The following is a 22242-nucleotide window of genomic DNA, read 5'->3' on the forward strand; positions in this document are numbered from 1 at the left end:
AGTGAACTCAAAGTGGGCCTCTCTGGGGAAGACCAAGCAGAGGCTGCAGGGAGAGGTGGAGAACCTCATGATTGATGTGCAGAGGGCCAACGCCTAGGCCGCCAACCTCGACAAGAAGCAGAGGAACTTTGATAAGATCCTGGCAGAGTGAAAGCAAAAGTTTGAGGAGTGCCAAGCTGAGCTGGAATGAGCTCAGAAGGATTCTTGCTTTCTCAACACTGAGCTCTTCAAGATGAAGAACTCCTATGAGGAGGATCAGCTGGAGACCCTGAAAAGGGGGAACAAAAACAATCTGCAACATGAGCAAACTACAACAATACTGTGTATCAACCATGTATGTCCCCTGAAAATCTCCTTATTATAAACCAGTGTTGTGTTTGTGTGTGCAGAGGAGATCGCTGACTTGACTGAACAGATCGGAGAGACTGGCAAGAGCATCCATGAGCCGGAGAAAGCAAAGAAGACTGTGTAGACAGAGAAGTGAGATCCAGACCGCTCTGGAGGAGGCTGAGGTAGAGCCCACTGCTGTTCCATAAGTCCTTCAGGACTCCAGACTGACCTGGTGGCAGTGCAGGGAGAGGTGGACGGCATCATCGAGGAGGCCAGGAACGCAGAGGAGAAGCCCAAGAAGACTGTGGAGACTGAGAAGTCTGAGATCCAGACCGCTCTGGAAGAGGCTGAGGTAGAGCACACTGCTGTTCCATAAGTATAAAAACATTAAACTGTTACAGGTTGAAAATGCTGTATGAACACATTTAAACGACTACTTTGCTTTGTCCATTCAGTGTAAACTAGAGTATGAGGAGTCCAATATCCTGCAGCTGGAGCTGAACCACATCAAAAGAGAGGTGCACAGGAAGCTGGCGGAGAAGGACGAGGAGATGGAGCAGATAAAGCGAAATAGCCAGAGGTTGGCAGAGTCCATGCAGAGCACTCTGGACTCTGAGGTCCACAGCAGAAATGACGCCATGAGAGTGAAGAAGATGGAGGGAGACCTGAACAAGATAGATATCCAGCTGAGCCACTCCAACAGGAAGACCACCAAGGCCCAGAAACAGCTAAAGAACGTCTATTGACAGCTCAAGGTACAAAAGCCATGACATCAGGGTAAAAAAAATAGAAAATAGTGAGGGAATTGTCTTGATCAGTAGCAAATAATGACTTTCTTGACTTAAATAATTTTATTCTGTGAGTAGCATACAGTGTAAGTCCACAAATTATGGTTTGGCCAGTTGCTCGAGGGTCTTCCTTGAGTTCTGTGAGTTTTCTAGAATGCATGAATATATGTCGTTGTCCCAGCATGCCGCTGAAGACATGAAGGAGCAGGCCGCCATGGTTGACCGCAGGAACTCTCTGATGGTGGCTGACATTGAGGAGCTAACGGTTGTTCTGGAGCAGACAGAGAGAGGCCGCAAAGTGGGCGAGCACAAGCTGGTAGACGCCAACAAGCGTGTGGGACCTCTGCACTCCCAGCTAACAAGAGTCAAAAGCCATTTCCAGTTCCCATCATGTGACTTGTACATTATGTTCTCTTGAGATTCTCTTGAGGTTCAACTCATCATTAATAAAGTAATCCTCCTCCAGTACACCAGACTTCTGAACACCAAGAAGAAGTTGGAGACTGACCTGGTGACAGTGCAAGGAGAGGTGGACGACATCATCCAGGAGGCCAGGAACGCAGAGGAGAAGATCAAGAAGCATATCACTGATGTGAATCCTCATAACGTGGCTTGTATGGTAGTCTACAACCCCAGGCAAACATCTGAGAGGACTCCCTTCTAGAGAATGTATGTATGATAATACAATCTGATTGTCCAATTTGTATTAGAAATTAATATTTTTTATTCTGACCTGCATGCTATCTATTGTTCCAGGCAGCTATGATGGCTGAGGAGCTTAAGAAGGAGCATGACATCAGCTCTCACCTGGAGAGAATGAAGAACCTGGAGGTCACAGTCAAGGACCTGCAGCACTGTCTGGATAAGGCTGAGAACCTGGCCGGGAAGGGTAGCAAGAAGCAGCCCCAGAAACTGGAGAGCAGGGGGATTTAGCAGTGATTCTGGCATTCAGAGTTTTATGTTCAATTGTAGCACATTATATCGAAGAATATAGCATTTCTCTGGCCGGTACAGATACCAAATAATATATTAGTGATTATGATGGTTATGATGCCAAGTATAAAAGCCAGTACATATAATTTGATTGAGTATAGATTACATCTTCTCAAACATTGTGTCCATGTCCCCTGTGCTACAGGTGGGTGAGCTTGAGACTGAGGTGGAGACCGAGCAGAGAGGAGGTGTGGATGCTGTCAAGAGCGTCCGCAAGTATGAGCGCAGAGTCAAGGAGCTCACCTACAAGGTAAGAGAAACACCTGCACACACCCTCACTCACATACACACTCACACAAACACACACACATGACTTGTGGGCTTTGACTATTCTCTCACGCAGACTGAGAAAGATAAGAAAATCGTCAGCAGACTGCAGGACCTGGTGGACAAGCTGCAGTTGAAAGTTAAGATCTACAGTAGGCAGGCTGAGGAAGCAGTGAGTCACAGTAGACTTGCAGTCAAATAATCACTGTATAAGGAGAATCATTACATTGTTATTATCTGGGTTTCTCCCTCCTTACCTCTTCTTGTATCCTCTTCCTCTCTCCCTCTCACTTTCTCCCCCTCCAAGGAGGAACCATCCAACTCCCACATGTCTAAGTTCAGGAAGGTGCAGCATAAGCTGGATGAGGCAGAGGAGCGTTGTGATATTAATGAGACCCAGGTCAACAAGCTCATGGCCAAGGCCCGCTATGCCGGACACAAACACATTACAGATCTGCTGTTACACCTAGGCTGCATCGGAAATGGCACCCTATACCCTGTATAGTGCACTCCCTTTGACCAGGACCCATAGGGCATGCGGTGCTATTTCAGACGCAGACCCAACACACATGTCCAAATATCTCATCATCCTCACCACTTGATGGTTCAGGTCGATATTGACCTAATAACTTTATTGGAGCATAATGACTTAGAGGTCTCTGAGAAACCTATACTTAGAGAATATTGATGCAGTTTCTAATGTTAAAGAATATATGACAACTCCTACTAAATTTATAAACAAAATCTAAAGCAAAGCTGAGCACAGAGGCTTACAAAGGAGTACCTTATCACATCCATTGTATTCTTTCAAGTGTTCATGTGTGGATGATGGATGAAAAGGATGATGTTGATCCCTTATTTTCTCTTGTCACAGGCTATAGCAGCTGGAGCTGAATAAACAAGACAATCTCATGTTGTTTGTTTAATAAAAAGAAGATGTTTTTTTCATGGGGATATTCAGAGCCAACATTAAACATGTGTGGCCACACTAGTCTCCTTGGTGACTCTGTGGATTTATTACACCATGACACAGTACAATACCCAGAGCTTGAAACTAAATCACACCTCTCAACTAACTGAGTATACTGGAGTTGAACTATTACATATAGGGTTGAGCAAAACATCCAAAATGACCTGAACAATGAAGATTGCAAATTATCCATCAATTAGTAATTGTATAATTATAAACAAGAGATCTCATCACTCATGAAAGTGGTCCTCTGTAGCTTAGTTAGTAGAGCATGCTGCTTGTAATGCCAGAAGAGTGGTTTCGTTTCCCAGGACGACCCATACATGAGATGCATGACTGTAAGTCGCTTTGGATAAAAGCAGCTGCTAAATGGCATATGTTATTATTATCTATATTATGTTAAAGAACATATTCTCTGTACAAGTTAAACTTTTTTATTTATTACGTTCCAGAGAGAAAACACTCTGAAATACTTGCAATGTACAGATTAAAAGGCTCCAGCTTTCTGACCTCACCTTGCAATTATATGACACATAAGTACATGTATATTACACGTTTCACCCCAATTAAAACCTCAAGAGATATTGGATACAGAGTCATCTAAACTATACCAAAATATGATACCGGCTGACTGACTGTATGTCCGCTGCATTTCATTTTTAAAGGGGGGGCCCTTTATAGTACAATTATATGTATACATACAGTGCATATCTGTAGTACGACCACATGGTTTGAATTGGAAAATGTGTTAGGCATTAGCATTAGTGCTAATCATATCATAATGAAATAGTTTGCCTGTCAGCAGGCTGTGTTCCTAGTAACAGCAGGATGTTGTTGTGTGTTGTGAAGGAGGAGCAGAGCGAGGGTGAGTATGACCAGGATCAGGACATGTGATGATAAGTACCACTTCTTCATGTGACCGAGGAAGAGGAGCAGCCCAGTGGAGATTACAAACACTTGATTGTGTTCCACTCAATACTGGAGAAAAAACGCTCAGGAAAGGACTTTCTCTTCTCTCCTGTGGGTGTAGAGTGACTGCTATTATATATATTGAACTGAAGGTATGTATAACTTGTATCTTATTCATGTAAACTGTTTTTTCCTTTCCGCAGATTTTCCTTTTGGCCCAATGTGATAATGTATTTTGTTCTATGTTGGAAGATAAACAGTAGCCTTTCGTCTTTGTGCAGACAGTTGTTGGTGATAAATTGCTTAAACAGTTTACTGGGCAAGTATTTCATTGGTTGGACTATACTGTATCACAGTGTACGGTAGGCCTAATCTAGTCGTTCTGCTCTATTACTATGCAGAGAATGATTCATATTAATAATCAAGAAAGTGAATCTTAAAGTAGTGAAGTTGCATACATTTTTTTAAATAATTAAAGTTGAGAAGTATTATTCTCAGGTAAACATATACGCATTGAACATCTGAGGTCAAATGCTGATCATTGATAGATGTACCGTGGGGGCCATTTTCTTGCCAAGCATTCTCCAGAAATGATCTACCAATGAGCCACACCCAATGTTCAACTAGTAATCACTGTTTGAATTAGATGTATTGATTACAGTGTCTAAATGATAAGAATCAACAGAATACCCTGGAATAAATATTTAGCTACATAGACCTACTGTACAGTACTGAAGATGTCACTGTGGAAGATGTGTTAGTTCAGGGTATAAATGCAACATGCAACAATTTCAAAGATTATACTGAATTATAGTTCATATAAGAAAAGCTGTCAATTGAAATTAATTCATTAGGCCCTGATCTATGGATTTCACATGACTGGGCAGAAGCGCAGCCACTTTGCAGCCAGGCCCACCTGTTGGGGAGCCAGTCAGAATGAGTTTCCCCCCACAAAAGGGCTTTATTATTTATTACCCCCCCCCCCCCCCCCCCCCCCCCCCCAGACGATTCCACAGGTGAAGAAGCCGGATGTGAAGATCTTGGGCTGGTGTGACACATGGTCTGCGGTTGTGAGGCCGGTTGGACATTCTGCCAAATTCTCTAAAACTGCGTTGGAGGCAGCTTATGGTCGAGAAATTAGCATTCAATTATCTGGCTACAGCTCTGGTAGACATTCCTGCAGTCAACGACATTCCTGCACGGCCCTCAAAACATGAGAGACATGTGTGGCATTGTGTTGTGTGACAAAACTGCACATTTTAGAGTGGCCTTTTATCCCCAGCACAAGGTACACCTGTGTAATGATCATGCTGTTTAATCACTTCTTGATATACCACACCTGTCAGGTGGATGGATTATCTTGGCAAAGGAAAAATACTCACTAACAGGGAAATTTGTTTACAAACTTTGAAGGAAATAAGCTTTTTGTGCCTATGGAACATTTCTGGGATTTTTCTTTTCAGCTCATGAAACATGGGACCAACACTTTACATATTGTGTTTATATTTTTGTTCAGTGTACTAAAACACAGACTAAACACACAGCTATTCATAGATATGTAGGCTGTAGAGATTGGAACTGATTACTTGAATCATATTCCCACTGGGACTATAGACATGACGCAAACAACTGCTGACATATTTGTAACAGTACAGGGAATACCCAGGAGAATAAAACAAGGAAAAAACCCAGGAAAAAACAAGGCAGTGTTAAATACTAGGTTTTTAACGGGTAAACACCACAATGGATATGAAATGTTTATAATGCTGTTGTAGCACAAACCAGAGAGCTATTATTATATTATATTTTTCCTCCAGATGATGGATTAATGATAATGGCATTAGCAGACACTTTGAAAGCATAGATTGAGGTCTAACTATATTACATGACAAAACGTGATTTGAATAGGAATTTTGCCTGGATTTTCTTTTCAGTCTTCCCTATAGGCTCCATTGAAAACAAAGTGCCTCTGATCTTACTGTAAATAATTATGTTTCAATATAAACTGAATAAATGAATGCTTCCACTCTCTCTGTTGTTAATTTAGACTGTCCAGCTTGTACCCTCCTGCAGTCAGGATGCAGACCATTCAGACTGTAGAGACCCAGGTTCCTTTCCTGAAGGAGAGCTTCTTCATCACAGCGTTTAGAGACAGGAGGAAGAGTAGTGTGACTAACCTGCTCCGCAGACAGCAACAACAACAACATCATACTCACCAGCCGCTTCCGCCTTCTCTGGACGGGGAGGAGCCTCGCATTGAGCATGCGCGACTGGGTCGCTCATCCAGCAGCCCGTTATGCAACAAAGCAGAGCAAGCAGATAGGAGCAGGGAGGGGGAGGGAGACAGTGAGTCTGTCAGCCTCCTCTCAGCAGCAGCATCCTCACAGCTGCTCCTGACACCGACGAGCAGGCAGGGATTAGTGCTGAGCTCCCGGAGAACCAGTTCAGCAACCCATGAGAAACAGCCCCAGCAGCATGGCCTGATCGCCAAGGGGGTCCGCCTGTTTAGGAACATGGGGAACCAGGAGGCCAAGCAGAGGAAGGTGGTAGGGGGAGACGCCCCCTGTGATGGGGGAGCCGAGGACAGGGAACTGGAGTGCTCCAATAAAGGCAAGAAATCCAAAGAGGGAGATGCCGGCAAGAAGAAATCCAAATCGGAATCCAAAAGCTCTGTGTTTTCCAGTATGCGGCTCAGGAAGAGTCTGTCGAAGGCAAAGGGGTTGTCCAAGGAGGATATCCTGGACAGCAAGGGGTCCCAGCTGGAGGAGACTGGTGGGGTCAACAGCAGCCTCTCAGCAGACGAGCTGGGAATGATGTCAGATGGTGAGCCAGAGCAAGGCCACTTGACAACATCGGGGCCTGAGGACGAGGGCCAGAGGATTAGTTCAGGATCAGACGGGGACCTCTACAGCTTCCACTCTGCTGCGGCTGATCATGAAGACCTGCTGTCGGACATCCAGCAGGCTATTAGGGAGCAGCATGGGACCTCTGACGGGGTCCTGGATAAGGTCACTGTCCCTTTGGCTGAGAGGGTCACCTCCCCCACCTCCGGTGGTGATGTTAAACCCCTAGCCCCTGACCCCACTGACCCACAGGAGGTAGGCTCCACTCATGGGCCAGACCTGGACAAGGGACAGGTGGATGAGACACCTGTTGTTACTGATACTGTAGGACCAGACCAAAGTGCTGAGCTTGGACAGTCAGAGGCAGAGGGAGGTGTGGCATCTGGGGATGAGTCAGATTTAGGTTCACCAAGTGACAGTGGCCCCTCCTCGGCTGCCTTCGACACCGAGAGGAGCAGTGGAAGCCCCCTGCCCAAAACCACCAGCACCTACAGCTTCCCAGACACCACCGCCACCACCACATCCTATGAAAGCGCCGAGGAGCCCCAGGACGACCTGGAGAGTCCGGTGGTGACCTCCCAGCTGACTCAGAGCCAGAGCTTTGATGAGGGGGGTAGCACCATCGAGGGGGTCAAGTGCATCAGGTTGGGAACGACCTCAGGGTCACCCAGAAGTGTCAGTAACATGGACCTGACTGTGGAGAGGGAGGAGGGGGACAGGGGGAAAGACTTCTGGTCTATGACCAGGAGGAAGAGTAGCTATTCTGTCTCTCTGCTGACGGCTGACAGTTTCAAAAGAGCCCTTTCCAGAAGGACGTCCTCCACTACCTCCACTGTCAAGCCCTATCCTCCCATCCACCCTTCCTATGTGAAGACCACCACCAGGCAGTTGACATCCCCCATAGGCTCCCCCAGCCAGAGCCCCCTTATCCCCCGTAGGATGGGGCCAGGCTCTGGGGCAGGGTATGGGGGCCACAAGGCCCAGGTGTGGAGGACCACCAGGCAAAGGTCCTGCAGTATCGCCGGGCCTCTCAGTCATTCTGCAGACTGGACCAAGGATCTGGAAGGCCTCAGAGCTAGGCATGAGGATGTCGCTGACCTCCAGGAGCATGGGGGGTCAGAGAGAGGCATCTCAGGGGCTACTCTGACTCTTGGCACCAGACGACGCCTCTCAGGTGTCCAGAACGCCACCACAGGGCCATATCAAGATGTCTTCTCTGGTAAGTGACTGAGCATAGAGGTGCTAAATGAGTTACAGGGTAACATTGGCATAAATGGGGTAAATATGTTGGTTAGATAATAATTTAGGCCTATTATGGCTGGGAATCCATGGAAGGCTGGTTGTAAGCCATCATTTTGGGCTTTGAGCCTTTTTGCCAAACAGGGATTATGTGAGTGTGTAATGATAATGTGTGCAATGTGAGTGTGTAATGATAATTATCATCATGTAAAATTACAATAACCATTGTGTATTTATAAATATAGGACCAATAGATATAAATGTATTTCTATTAAACATCACATTATGTAATGTAATGATACCGTATACTGAATCTGAATCTGAATCTGTAAGAACATACTGTGCTGTACCTTATCGAACAATATGTTGACATGGATATCCTCCTCAGTATTAGTAGACTACAGAAGGCTGATGGTCTGGGGCTCAGCTGTTTCAGCTCTCTGCTCCTGCAGCAGTGCTGATTGTGAAATTGATCACTCACCCATGGCAATGCCGTTCTTTGCCCAACTGTCTGAGAGGGCTACACACACCCACACTTTTTATCTCTGCATTGTTGGGAAAGGGCTCATAAGTAAGCATTTCACGGTAAAGTCTGTGATAAATCAAATTTGATTGAACATCTTCACATTTGCACAGCTGAACTGTAGCTAGATATTCAGATCATTCCTTGATACAGTGGTATGTTGCTGTCTTGCCCAGGATTGAGCTGTCAAACTTGATTATCAGTTGATCATTTTATCAACCAGACTATCTTGTTATCCAGTCTGGCCCTGGTTTGCCTCAGCTATTGGCGCACTCAGTCATGTGACATGGATCTGTTTTAGAGAATATCAATAGTGACAGGGGTCACTAGCTTATACACTGAGGGGAAGGAGATTCTTTGCTGGTGCTGTTGTTGTTTGTGTTCATCCTTGTCACACTTTAAAGGCAACAAAACTACAGTTTCTTTGGATAAGGTTGTTCATCATCATACTGTATGTGTATCTAAAAGAGTGTTGGCTATTGAACAGAGAGCAACGGCGCATTTTAACAATCATTTTGATTTCTTCATGTTCTTTAATCAGACTGCTTAGATAAGCTTAAAATAGCTTTGAACTATCCTTACCTGATCATAATCTAAAAAACATCCATTGCAAGGACAATAAGAAGTTTTGTATCGCTAAATGTTCTTTTTCTACCTCGCAAACAAGAGACAATCGTAAACACAACGTTGAAAAAACCTACTTTGCAGCGTCGTGCAGCGTTAATTTAGATTTCTTCAGTAATTGAGCTTTGGCGTTATTTGCAATTGGTTCACGTGTTCTAGCTAATTCAAGTCATAACACGCATATAATAGCATTATAGATGATTCGTTTGACTGTTTTAATTGAATATCCTGCCAGTAGAACATGGATCAGTAGAGGAGTAGGCCTACGTCTCCCCACCAAAGCTCCTCTGGTCACAATGCCATGACTTGTGACATCTCTGGATTAGAAAACCAGGCCTTCCCTTGCTCTGTCTAGACCATCCCTTTCGTAACATACACAGCTGAGCAATGTGGTAGGATTATTCCTCCCCGCCTCCTATGACTCAATGACCAGGATGGTTCTGATAAATATTGTTCTTTTGATGGTAGCCTAGAGTACTGTTTAAATGCCAGCTGTTAATGTGAAGGTTAAGCCATGGCATTTGCAGAAAGCACCTTCCATCATGTGATTTCTAAGAAGATGCCCTCTTTTGGCCACCTCAGGACCAATTGATGTTGCACAGAGAAGTTGAAAACACAGTATTTATAAAATAATAGTAGTAACACAATACTGTTATGCAGTACTACATCTAGCTAACGTATCAATGTATAATGTTTGTTTTTTAAAACTGGGTCGAGCCCTGAATGCTGATTGGCTGAAAGCTGTGGCATATGAGACCACATATCACGGGTATGACAAAACATGTATTTTTACTGTTCTAATTATGTTTGCAACATAAGTGGGTGGGATATATGGCCAATATACCATGGTAAAGGGCTATTCTTAGCCACAACGCAGCGCAGAATGCCTGGATACAGCCCATAGCCGTGGTGTGTTGGCCATATACAACAAGCCCCCAAGATGCATTTAGGGCTCGAACCACCCAGTTTATAAAAACAAACATTATACAGTGATACGTTAGCTACTTAGTGATAGCTAATACTATCCATATACATTTTTGCGCCAACATTTTCTATAATGATGTAGATTAGAAGTTCGAAACTGCTTGCACAAGTAGGTGCCAATTATTGAAGCTGCTTGCACTGTCACGATCGTGTACTGGAGAGACGGACCAAGATGCAGCGGAATAATGATACATCATCTCTTTTTATTTAAAGAAGATGAACGAACACGACACACTTTAACAAACTATACAAAACAACAAACGACCGTGAAGCTAAATAACGTTGTGCACATACACATACAGGCTACAAACGTTCTACATAGACAATTACCCACATCACATGAAAGCCTATGGCTACCCTAAATATGGCTCCCAATCAGAGACAACAGAAATCAGCTGTCTCTAATTGGGAACTCATTCAGGCAACCATAGACTCTCCTAAACAACTAAACCAACATAGACAACGCTAGACACATGCACTACACACAAACCCATACAATACACCCAACACCCCCTTTTCCATATAATCACCCAAAACCGACAAAACACAAACATTCCCCATGTCACACCCTGACCTAACTAAAATAATAAAGAAAACAAAGAATACTAAGGCCAGGGCGTGACATAACCCCCCCCTTAAGGTGCGAACTCCGGGCGCACCATTACACAGTCTAGGGGAGGGTCTGGGTGGGCTTCCATCCACGGTGGCGGCTCCGGCTCTGGTTGTGGTCCCCACATCACCATAGTCCCTAACCACCTCCTTAGCTTCCTCCAAATGACCCCCCTCCACATTAACCCCATAGCATTAAGGGGCAGTTCCGGACTAAGGGGCAGCTCCGGACTAAGGGGCAGTACCAGGGTAGGGGGCAGTACCAGGGTAAGGGGCAGTACCAGGGTCAGGGGCAGTACCAGGGTCAGGGGCAGTACCAGGGTAAGGGGCAGTACCAGGGTAAGGGGCAGCACCAGGGTAAGGGGCAGCACCAGGATAAGGGGCAGCTCCGGACTGAGGAATGGCAGCTCCGGACTGAGGAATGGCAGCTCCGGACTGAGGGACTGCAGCTCCGGACTGAGGGACGGCCCATGACTGGCTGACAGATCTGGCTGCTCATGGCTAACTGACGGATCTGGCTGCTCATGGCTGGCTGACGGATCTGGCTGCTCATGGCTGGCTGACGGATCTGGCTGCTCATGGCTAGCTGACGGATCTGGCTGCTCATGGCTGGCTGACGGATCTGGCTGCTCATGGCTGGCTGACGGATCTGGCTGCTCATGGCTGGCTGACGGATCTGGCTGCTCATGGCTAGCTGACGGATCTGGCTGCTCATGGCTAGCTGACGGATCTGGCTGCTCATGGCTAGCTGACGGATCTGGCTGCTCAAGGCTAGCTGACGGATCTGGCTGCTCATGGCTAGCTGACGGATCTGGCTGCTCATGGCTGGCTGACTGATCTGGCAGATCCTGTCTGATTGGCGGCTCTGGCAGATCCTGTCTGGTTGGCGGCTCTGGCAGATCCTGTCTGGTTGGCGGCTCTGGCAGATCCTGTCTGGTTGGCGGCTCTAGCAGATCCTGTCTGGTTGGCGGCTCTGGCAGATCCTGTCTGACGGGCGGCTCTAGCGGCTCCTGTCTGGCTGGCGGCTCTAGCGGCTCCTGTCTGGCGGACAGCTCAGTAGGCTCATGGCAGACGGGCGGCTTTGCAGGCTCATGGCAGACGGGCGGCTTTGCAGGCTCATGGCAGACGGATGGCTCAGATGGCGCTGGGGAGACGGATGGCTCAGATGGCGCTGGGGAGACGGATGGCTCAGATGGCGCTGGGGAGACGGATGGCTCAGATGGCGCTTGGCAGACGGGCAGTTCAGGCATCGCTGTGCAGACGGCAGACTCCTGCCGGCTGAGGCGCACTGTAGGCCTGGTGCGTGGTGCCGGGACTGGTGGCACCGGGCTGGGGACACGCATCTCAGGGCTAGTGCGGGGAGAAGGAACAGGGCATACTGGACCCTGGAGACGCACATTAGGCCTAGTGCGTGGTGCCGGCACTGGTGGTATCGGGCTGGGAACACGCTTCTCAGGGCTAGTGCGGGGAGAAGGAACAGGGCATACTGGACTCTCAAGGCGTACTATAGGCCTTGTGCGTGGTACCGGTACTGGTGGTACCGGGCTGAGGACCCGCACATCAGGACGAGTACGGGGAGAAGGAACAGTGCGTACAGGACTCTGGAGACACACAGAAGGCTTGGTGCGTGGTGTAGGCACTGGTGGTAATGTGCTGGAGACACGCACCACAGGGCTAGTACGTGGAGGAACAGTGACAGGACGCACAGGACTCTGGAGACACACAGGAGGCTTTGTGCGTGCTGTAGGCACTGTCTTAACCAGACGGCTAGCACGCACCTCAGGACGAGTATGGAGAGCTGTTCCCGGTGACATTAACTCACCAACACGCTCATTCGGACGGATGCCGTGCCTCATGCACCAAACCAGTACATCCCTCATAACTCTCTCCTCCAATTTCTCCATTAATTCCTTTACTGTCTCTGCGTCGCTCACTTCCAAATCCGCCCTCACCGGCTCCTTACGGTAAGCAGGAGGAGTTGGCTCACGTCTCCCGACTGACCCAACTAAACTACCCGAGAGCCCTCCCCCAAGAAATTCTTGGGTTTGACTTACGGGGTTCCAGCCTTGTTTCCGTGCTGCCTCCTCATATCGCCGCCTCTCTGCTTTCGCTGCCTCCAGCTCAGCTTTGGGACGGCGATATTCTCCCGGCTGTGCCCATGGATCTTCTCCATCCAATATTTCCTCCCAACTCCAATAATCCTGTGTAGCAGGCCACTGCTCCAATTCACGCTGCTTGATCCTTTGGTGGGTAATTCTGTCACGATCGTGTACTGGAGAGACGGACCAAGATGCAGCGGAATAATGATACATCTTCTCTTTTTATTTAAAGAAGATGAACGAACACGACACACTTTAACAAACTATACAAAACAACAAACGACCGTGAAGCTAAATAACGTTGTGCACATACACATACAGGCTACAAACGTTCTACATAGACAATTACCCACATCACATGAAAGCCTATGGCTACCCTAAATATGGCTCCCAATCAGAGACAACAGAAATCAGCTGTCTCTAATTGGGAACTCATTCAGGCAACCATAGACTCTCCTAAACAACTAAACCAACATAGACAACGCTAGACACATGCACTACACACAAACCCATACAATACACCCAACACCCCCTTTTCCATATAATCACCCAAAACCGACAAAACACAAACATTCCCCATGTCACACCCTGACCTAACTAAAATAATAAAGAAAACAAAGAATACTAAGGCCAGGGCGTGACATGCACATGTAGATGTAGGTGTTAATTATCTTGTCTGAATCTGTGATCTACCATCTCACTCTCTATCTGTAGATCTTTGAACGTTAAGTGTTTCTCTCTTCATTTTACATCTATGTGTATCTCAATCAATTCCAAAAATCCCTCTGCTGTCTCATCAATATCCTCTGCAGAATCTGTTTCTTCATAACGGTGTCTTCCCGAGATCTATTTTACGAATGTCTCTCTCTTTCTTTCTTTATTTATTTATTTATTTCAATTCAATTCAATTTCAATTCAAGGGGCTTTATTGGCATGGGAAACATGTGTTAACATTGCCAAAGCAAGTGAGGTAATAATAATATACAAAAGTGAAATAAACAATAAAATTAACAGTAAACATTACACATACAGAAGTTTCAAAACAATGAAGACATTACAAATGTCATATTATATATATACAGTGTTGTAACAATGTACAAATGGTTAAAGTACACAAGGGAAAATAAATAACCATAAATAACCATACCATTTACAATGGTGTTTGTTATTCACTGGTTGCCCTTTTCTTGTGGCAACAGGTCACAAATCTTGCTGCTGTGATGGCACACTGTGGAATTTCACCCAGTAGATATGGGAGTTTATCAAAATTGGATTTGTTTTCGAATTCTTTGTGGATCTGTGTAATCTGAGGGAAATATGTCTCTCTAATATGGTCATACATTGAGCAGGAGGTTAGGAAGTGCAGCTCAGTTTCCACCTCATTTTGTGGGCAATGAGCACATAGCCTGTCTTCTCTTGAGAGCCATGTCTGCCTACGGCGGCCTTTCTCAATAGCAAGACTATGCTCACTGAGTCTGTACATAGTCAAAGCTTTCCTTAAGTTTGGGTCAGTCACAGTGGTCAGGTATTCTACCGCTGTGTACTCTCTGTTTAGGGCCAAATAGCATTCTAGTTTGCTCTGTTTTTTTGTTAATTCTTTCCAATGTGTCAAGTAATTATCTTTTTGTTTTCTCATGATTTGGTTGGGTCTAATTGTGCTGTTGTCCTGGGGCTCTGTGGGGTGTGTTTGTGAACAGAGCCCTAGGACCAGCTTGCTAAGGGGACTCTTCTCCAGGTTCATCTCTCTGTAGGTGATGGCTTTGTTATGGAAGGTTTGGGAATCGCTTCCTTTTAGGTGGTTGTAGAATTTAACGGCTCTTTTCTGGATTTTGATAATTAGTGGGTATCGGCCTAATTCTGCTCTGCGTGCATTATTTGGTGTTCTACGTTGTACCCGGAGGATATTTTTGCAGAATTCTGCATGCAGAGTCTCAATTTGGTGTTTGTCCCATTTTGTGAAATCTTGGTTGGTGAGCGAACCCCAGACCTCACAACCATAAAGGGCAATGGGCTCTATGACTGATTCAAGTATTTTTAGCCAGATCCTAATCGGTATGTTGAAATGTATGTTTCTCTCTCTCTCTCTTTTTTCTTTCTTTCTTTCTTTCTTTCTTTCTTTCTTTCTCTCTTTCTTTCTTTCTTTCTCTCTTTCTTTCTTTCTTTCTTTCTTTCTCTCTCTTTCTTTCTTTCTTTTTTCTTTCTTTCTCTGTCACTCTGTTTCTCTGTCTCTGTTGCTGTCTCTCTCTCTCGCTCTCTCTCCCTCTTCCTCTCTCTCTCTCTCTCTCTCTCTCTCTCTTTCTCTCTTTCTCTTCCTTAGGACACACCCTTTTGGAGCGTCTATGTCTGCAGCAGCAGGGGAAGGGAGTGACAGAGGAGGAGGCGGAGAGGTTGTGTTGTCGTATGTTGGGTCTGGGGCTCCTGCAGCCCCTCAGTGACTGTTTCAGAGAGCAGCATGAAGACATTGTCACTCCAGCCACAATCACCTTTAATGTGAGAACCAACCCTTTACTTACTTACATTGTTTCACTGCTGCCGTTTCAACAAATATCCCACTGATCAAAGGCTGATCGTCTGAACTGGCTAGTATCACGCACTGGATGATAGTTTATTATGAACAAATGTAATCAAACAAATGTATTCTGGATTTGTATCAAATATCCACCATCTCCCTCCTGATACTCCATCTCCATATCTGGATGTTTTTATATTTGAGCGTTTCCTCATGTTGACAACAGTTCTCACGGTCAGCCTAACCATACGAAACTGATTTCATAAATGTTTAAATCCTCTTCCCAGTAACGCTTCACTCGGACGTAATCTCATGTTTGTGTGGTTATAATTTTCCAAAGTTCGTTGAGCGCGCTGTCAGTGCCATTTTTATCACATGCCCCTTGCAGCTGAATCCACTCGGCTGTAAGGTTCTTAGTCTGAGGATTTAAATATAGATTTCACGGCTTAGTCATTTTTCATAACTAGAAAATAATAATATTGCGTGTGTACATGCAATCGTGTGTATGTGTGTGTGTGTATGTATGTGTGTGTGTGTGTATGTGTGTGTGTATGTGTGTGTGTGTGTGTGTGTGTTTGTGGGGGGGGGGTCTTCCTGTTGCAGTATCTCCATAGGGACTGAACATTGTGTCGTGAGGCAATGGGTTGTCATGTTTCCTTTCTGGATGTGCCATGTGATCAGAGCTGCTTTTCTTTTGCTCAACCACCAAAGCAGATTTGTGTCTGAACAGATAAGCGTTTGTCTCTGGCTACACTGTGCACCTCCCCCCTTAGATACACTCACACAAACACTCAGTCACAAACACTCCGTCATAACATGCACACAAAATCACATAGAAATACAGTGTGCACACACACACACACACACGCATGCCTTACAAACAGTCACTCTGTGACACACACATCTGCTTGCGTAGACCATCTGCTGACTGCATTGCATAAGAGCCCCACGTGCCCAGGGCTCAGGCTGCTCTTGAAAAGCCTCACTGTGGCTGGGTGGGTTCGCGCATGTCATCTCCTTTCACTGTCTCTACCTGGGGTTGGACCCGCAACCCTGCATTATTCAGCTTGACCAGAGTCAACTTCTAACCGTGTCGATTGACAACGCTGCTCTCCTCCCTCACCTGCTCTCCTCCCTCACCCGCTGTCCTCCCTCACCTGCTGTCATCCCTCACCCTTCTTTCTCTCACTCACTCAATCTCTTGCCCTGTTTTATTTTCCTCTCTTCCATTTTTGTAATGCTACTCTTTCATCTTCATCTTCATTCTCATTCCTATCTATCTATCTCTCGCTCTCTCTCTTTCTCTCTCTTTCATCTTCACTCTCATTCCTATCTCTTTCTCTCTCTCTCTCTCTCTTTCATTTTCACTCTCATTCCTATCTCTCTCTCTCACTCTGTCTCTCTATTTCATCTTCACTCTCATTCCTATCTCTCTCTCTCTCTCTCTCTCTCTCTCTCTGTCTCTCTCTTTCATCTTCATTCTCATTCCTATCTCTCTCTCGCTCTCTCTCTTTCATCTTCACTCTCATTCCTATCGCTCTCTCTCTCTCTGTCTCTCTCTTTCATCTTCATTCTCATTCATATCTCTCTCTTTCACTCTTTCTCTCTTTTCATCTTCGCTCTCATTCCTATCTCTCTCTCTTTCTCTCTTTCTCTCTCTCTACTTCCTCTCTCTTTCTCTCTTTCTCTCTTTCTCTCTCTCTCTACTTCCTCTCTCTCTTTCTCTCTTTCATCTTCACTCTCATTCCTATCTCTCTCTTTCTCTCTTTCTCTCTCTCTCTACTTCCTCTCTCTCTTTCTCTCTTTCATCTTCACTCTCATTCCTATCTCTCTCTTTCTCTCTTTCTCTCTCTCTCTACTTCCTCTCTCTCTTTCTCTCTTTCATCTTCACTCTCATTCCTATCTCTCTCTCTCTCATTCCTCTCTCTCTCTTTCTCTCTCTTTCTCTCTTTCTCTATCTCTCTACTTCCTCTCTCTCTTTCTCTCTTTCTCTCTTTCTCATTCTCTCTACTTCCTCTCTCTCTTTCTCTCTTTCATCTTCACTTTCTCTCTCATTCCTGTCTCTCTCTCTCTTCCTTCCTCCCTCCCTCTCTTTCTCTGTCCTCACTGTCTTCTCCCCTGTAAAAGTAGACAGCCCTTTTTGACTCCCTGAGATCGAATCAATCACTATAGTGCCACTATAATGAATCAGCATTGTCTCTATGGGGAAGATATTGTTGATGTGATAGAGTAGGGTGCTATGACAGGTTCTGACCATGTTTTTGTCTCTGTCTGTACTGTAGTTGTGATTCTGTCTCCAGTTCAAACTGGAGTTCTGGTTAAGGTTTTGTTCTGGCATTGACTTCACAGAGAAAACAACGCCTCAGGCGAGCTCACAGACTGGAACAGAATGAATATGTGCTATGTAAAATGTAGACACCCACTCATACACACGCATACAGTACACACAAACACACACACTTGACATGCACAGTGTTGGAATGGCTTGATATTCTTACATAAATGGATAGCTATTATGTAGAGGTCTGTAAATTATCCGATTGATTTACAATATATTTAGATTCAGACTAAATTGGGCCCTTAGAATTGCCCAATTGCATGTATTTAATATCGTATTACCGTGCCATGCCGTGCTGAAACTGCTTGCGGCAATGGAATCATTCACAGCCATATCCCAGGGAAAAAATGTGCTCAGTTGATAAGTAATAAGCTCTCATGCATTAAGCTGAACTAATGGAATATACACAGTAACAAGCTGAGTTTTCATATCTCAGATTAATGAGATTGGCTTTCTTTTAGCTTCTCGCAATGTTCTACATGTTCCACTGTACAGTAGGGAGTCTTGTGCTAAGCAAACACTGTACCTTAGCTCACTTAGGAAAAGTGGATGTTTTTATTGGTTGGATTAGTACAGTGAAAGCCCTCTTGGTTTAGCCGTTGTTGGTTGATGTCCTCTGAATCAACAGAGGGCTTTACATAGGTTGCTTTATTGATTTATTCCTTGGAGTAAAATGTGATTAAATATGAAGGGAGTTCCTTTTTCTCTGTCTGTACGTTAAATAGCTGTCTGCCTTTTTTTTGCACTGCCCTGTTTTGGCCTTTATTTGTGTGTGTAAGTAAATGCCAAAACAGGACAGTGCAAAAAATAAAAAATAAACTGAAAATGATGTATGTCTAATGTCCCAGTTATATTCGCCTGGTTATTATATGGTGGTAATATATCATGTGAATAAAATTTGGTAAAAATACATACTAACATGAACATTGTTTGTTTTCCCTCCCCCAGGAGGACCAGCTGTATACGTGGGCCACCTTCGGCCTGCCCTCCCACCTCTGGGAACCCCATGAAGGTCGTACCCCAGGCCGCATCCAGGCACTGTGGCCCCCTCCACAACCAGCTCAGGTAAGTTTTCAGGGTGTTTTATGTAGTGTACCACACCAAGCAGATGAGCTCCAGAGGAGAACATTTATTCAAGTAGTGTGACATTGAAAATGTTGCGTCAACTTCAAGCGAATGGAAAATGACCGTGTGTCTCAGGAGGACAACAGATCTTTGTACTCTTCTGTTTTCTATTACAACTGGAAGTGAATGAATGCCCAGACATATTTTGTTACAATACTGTCCTCTTGTGGTTATATTTTGTATATTTTGTATAATGACAGCGCATGAGGATATTACTCCTGTTCTTCCAACAGAGGTCAGGCTTGGCTTGAATTCCTACGATAACTTTCATAGGTCATTGTCAGAAGCAGGTTAACTTCATATCCTGTCAAGCTCCTAACCTTGTAATGGTCTCCTGGACGTCACTCAGAAAGACTCGGACTGTAAAGTCAACACGAACTGTAGTATGCATAGACATGGGTGTTGTGATGTGCATCTAACTCTGGGCTCTGCACTCTACACATGGCCTCTTTGAAGATCAGGGAGACTTGGATAATCTCGTGGGTCAAGTCTTTGAAGTCTCCCCATCAATGTTCTAACTACCCAGGTGCTGGAAGCCTGGAGTCTAGACATGTGGTCTTCCCTGACCTGACCCTGACCATGACCCTGACCCTCACTTTACCCTGACCTGTAACCCTGAAACCATTGTGGGTGTTTGTTTACCCTTATTCACTCAGGTTGTGGCATCTACTAGGTTTGAAGTCTGAGGAATTGTTCAAAATATTGCTTTTTTGTAAGCATGTATTTTTTGGTCAAATGGTCTTCTTCTATAGAAATAGGTCCTGCATCTCACTAAATAGTAGAAAAGAGATCATTCAGTCGACGTTCCTATCGGTCCTAGACTATGGTGACATCATCTATATGAACGCAGTTGCCACTTTATTAAAGCAGTTAGATGCAGTTTATCATAGCGCACTGTGCTTTATTAAGGTTGACAGTTTTAGTACTCATCACTGCATTACCTAGCAGAAAGTTGGTTGGTCCTCTTTGATGTCACGTAGGTTGATATATTGCTATGTTTTCATTTATTAAGCCCTTTTCCAAAAAGTCCCACTGCACCTAATATCTTTACTAAAGTTTAGACATACGTGTTACCACACCTGCTCTCAGGGATGGCTAACTCTGTAAATTCCTTTGGTCTCTACTGCGTTAGGTAAATCAGCTTTTAGTTTTGTTGCACTTTATTTGTGCAACAGTCTTCAAAATGTTCTAAAATGTGATGTTCTGGTACCTCTATGGCAAATCAGATAGTTGATGAATGTGTTAGTTTTCTATGAGAGTTTTTTTCTTTCTGCTTGCATGTTGTATTTGAATTTGGATGTGGGTAATGGTCTCAGTATGACTCCCTGATAAAATAAAGGTATAATAAATAGTAAACTTAAAAAGCACATTCCTTGAAAAGTGTTAATGGCTTGACTGTTTACATCCATCAAAAAGGGCTTCAAACATCCCTTTATGTAATATTAAAATGTACAATGTTCTGTATTTTATTGCTTCTGTTTGAAAAGTGGTCTGAAATCCTTTTTTCGTGACAGATTTCGTCAAAGTCCGGGAATCTGTCACAAGAGGACAATGGCAGTGATATTACAGGGCTGGAGCAGACCATTAATGACTTGAGGATAAAGATTGCAGCACTGGAAATCCAGCATGCATCTCTGGAGATGGAGATCGACTCTAAGAAGAGTGGGGATGGAGACAATACTGTGGCCTTGGGGGGTATCAGCCTCGCGGGAAAGAAGAGGATCGAGGTTTCCGTACAGACATCCCCTTTGGAGGAGGCCTTTAGATTTGAAGTGCCTTTCAAGGGAGGGTCAATCTCCTCCTCAGCCTCTGTCCCAGCGATCTCCTCCTCCTCCCTCCCCAAACCTGAGTTTGTCTGTAAATGCCAACAGCAGCAGCAGAGTGGTACCCAGCCCCCACCACCTCCCACCCCAGGTATACCCCCTCCTCCTCCTCCCCCTCCTCCTCTACCTCAGCTCTCTGGAGGGCCCCCACCACCTCCACCCCCACCCCTTCTCCCTGGTGTGGCTGGTCCTCCTCCTCCACCCCCTCCTCCTCCTTTACCAGGTATGGGCGGATCCTGTCCCCCACCTCCACCCCCTCCCCTGCCAGGCTTTGGACCTCCACCTCCACCCCCTCCCCTGCCAGGCTTTGGACCTCCACCTCCACCCCCACCACCAGGTATTGGCCCCCCTCCTCCGCCCCCACCCCCCGGCAGTGGACCTCCACCTCCCCCAGGCTTTGGCCCTCCTCCCCCTCCTGGTTTATTCATGGCCACCATGGCCCAGGAGGCTGGCCCTCAGAAGGCACCCATTGAGCCCCCCAAGCCCATGAAGCCTCTCTACTGGACCAGGATCCAGCTGCATGCTAAAAAGTAATTACTAGTCCACTTTAGTGCAATGACTGTTCATACATATACAGTATGTTTATCCAAAGCTTCCTGTTTAACTACAGTATATGAGATATCCATAAACATAACGCATGAATGAGAACGTATGCAAAAGATAGAGATAGATCATTGACATTCATGGAGTCTATAGAATGGGTTTTCTACTGAAGATAAAGATCAGCCTTGTAAACCAATGCTACACAGATGGTAACCCAGTCTAAAATCTGAGAAAGATGTGGGGAAAGAGTCTGGTGAGATGTTGTTTGAGTTGAAACAGATGTTGAGATGTGCTTTGCAGTGTTGGAAAAGCTTCTCTGAAATCATAGTTTCCCAAACTACCAACACTGGAAGAAGTTAAGCTACACTAAAGCTACCTTAAGAAAAATACAGTTTACTGAACTAAAGCTCATTTGAAAAAAAAGTTCATTAAATCCAAGCTACTTTGGGAAAAATTATCAAATCTAAATCTGAAATGTCATAAACTACAAATTGCAAGAACAGATCACTCTGGGGTCAGGTGTTAACAGAATGTGTCATTTAGCCTATTAAACACAAAAACTATGTTTCAACTATGATTTACGCAGGTCTGATACCGAAAAACAAAGGAAATTCTTCCCTACTTCACAAATATTTTATTTTATTTTTGCAATAAAAGTAGTGTGTGGTTTCAGTAGTTAACTCCACCCCTACATGGCCAAAACGTTATTAACTACTGAAAACACTA

General features: G+C 45.1%; 1 protein-coding gene across 2 annotated transcripts in view; it reads left to right on the forward strand.

Moving 5' to 3' along the window:
• The first annotated feature begins 4165 nt into the window (after nucleotides 1-4165).
• fmn2a (formin 2a) overlaps nucleotides 4166-22242 on the forward strand; it is a 65990-nt gene continuing 47913 nt past the window's right edge. The window contains exons 1-5 of one of the 2 annotated variants that reach the window (XM_055902536.1): nucleotides 4166-4409; nucleotides 6305-8319; nucleotides 15496-15668; nucleotides 18974-19090; nucleotides 20665-21503. In XM_055902536.1, coding sequence (XP_055758511.1) covers nucleotides 6336-8319; nucleotides 15496-15668; nucleotides 18974-19090; nucleotides 20665-21503 — 3113 coding nt within the window. In that variant the 5' untranslated portion in view covers nucleotides 4166-4409; nucleotides 6305-6335. The remainder of the gene's footprint in view (nucleotides 4410-6304; nucleotides 8320-15495; nucleotides 15669-18973; nucleotides 19091-20664; nucleotides 21504-22242) is intronic. The other variant, XM_055902537.1, reaches the window with a different exon arrangement.

Source organism: Salvelinus fontinalis, chromosome 37, assembly GCF_029448725.1.
Source record: "Salvelinus fontinalis isolate EN_2023a chromosome 37, ASM2944872v1, whole genome shotgun sequence".
Lineage (NCBI taxonomy): Eukaryota > Metazoa > Chordata > Actinopteri > Salmoniformes > Salmonidae > Salvelinus > Salvelinus fontinalis.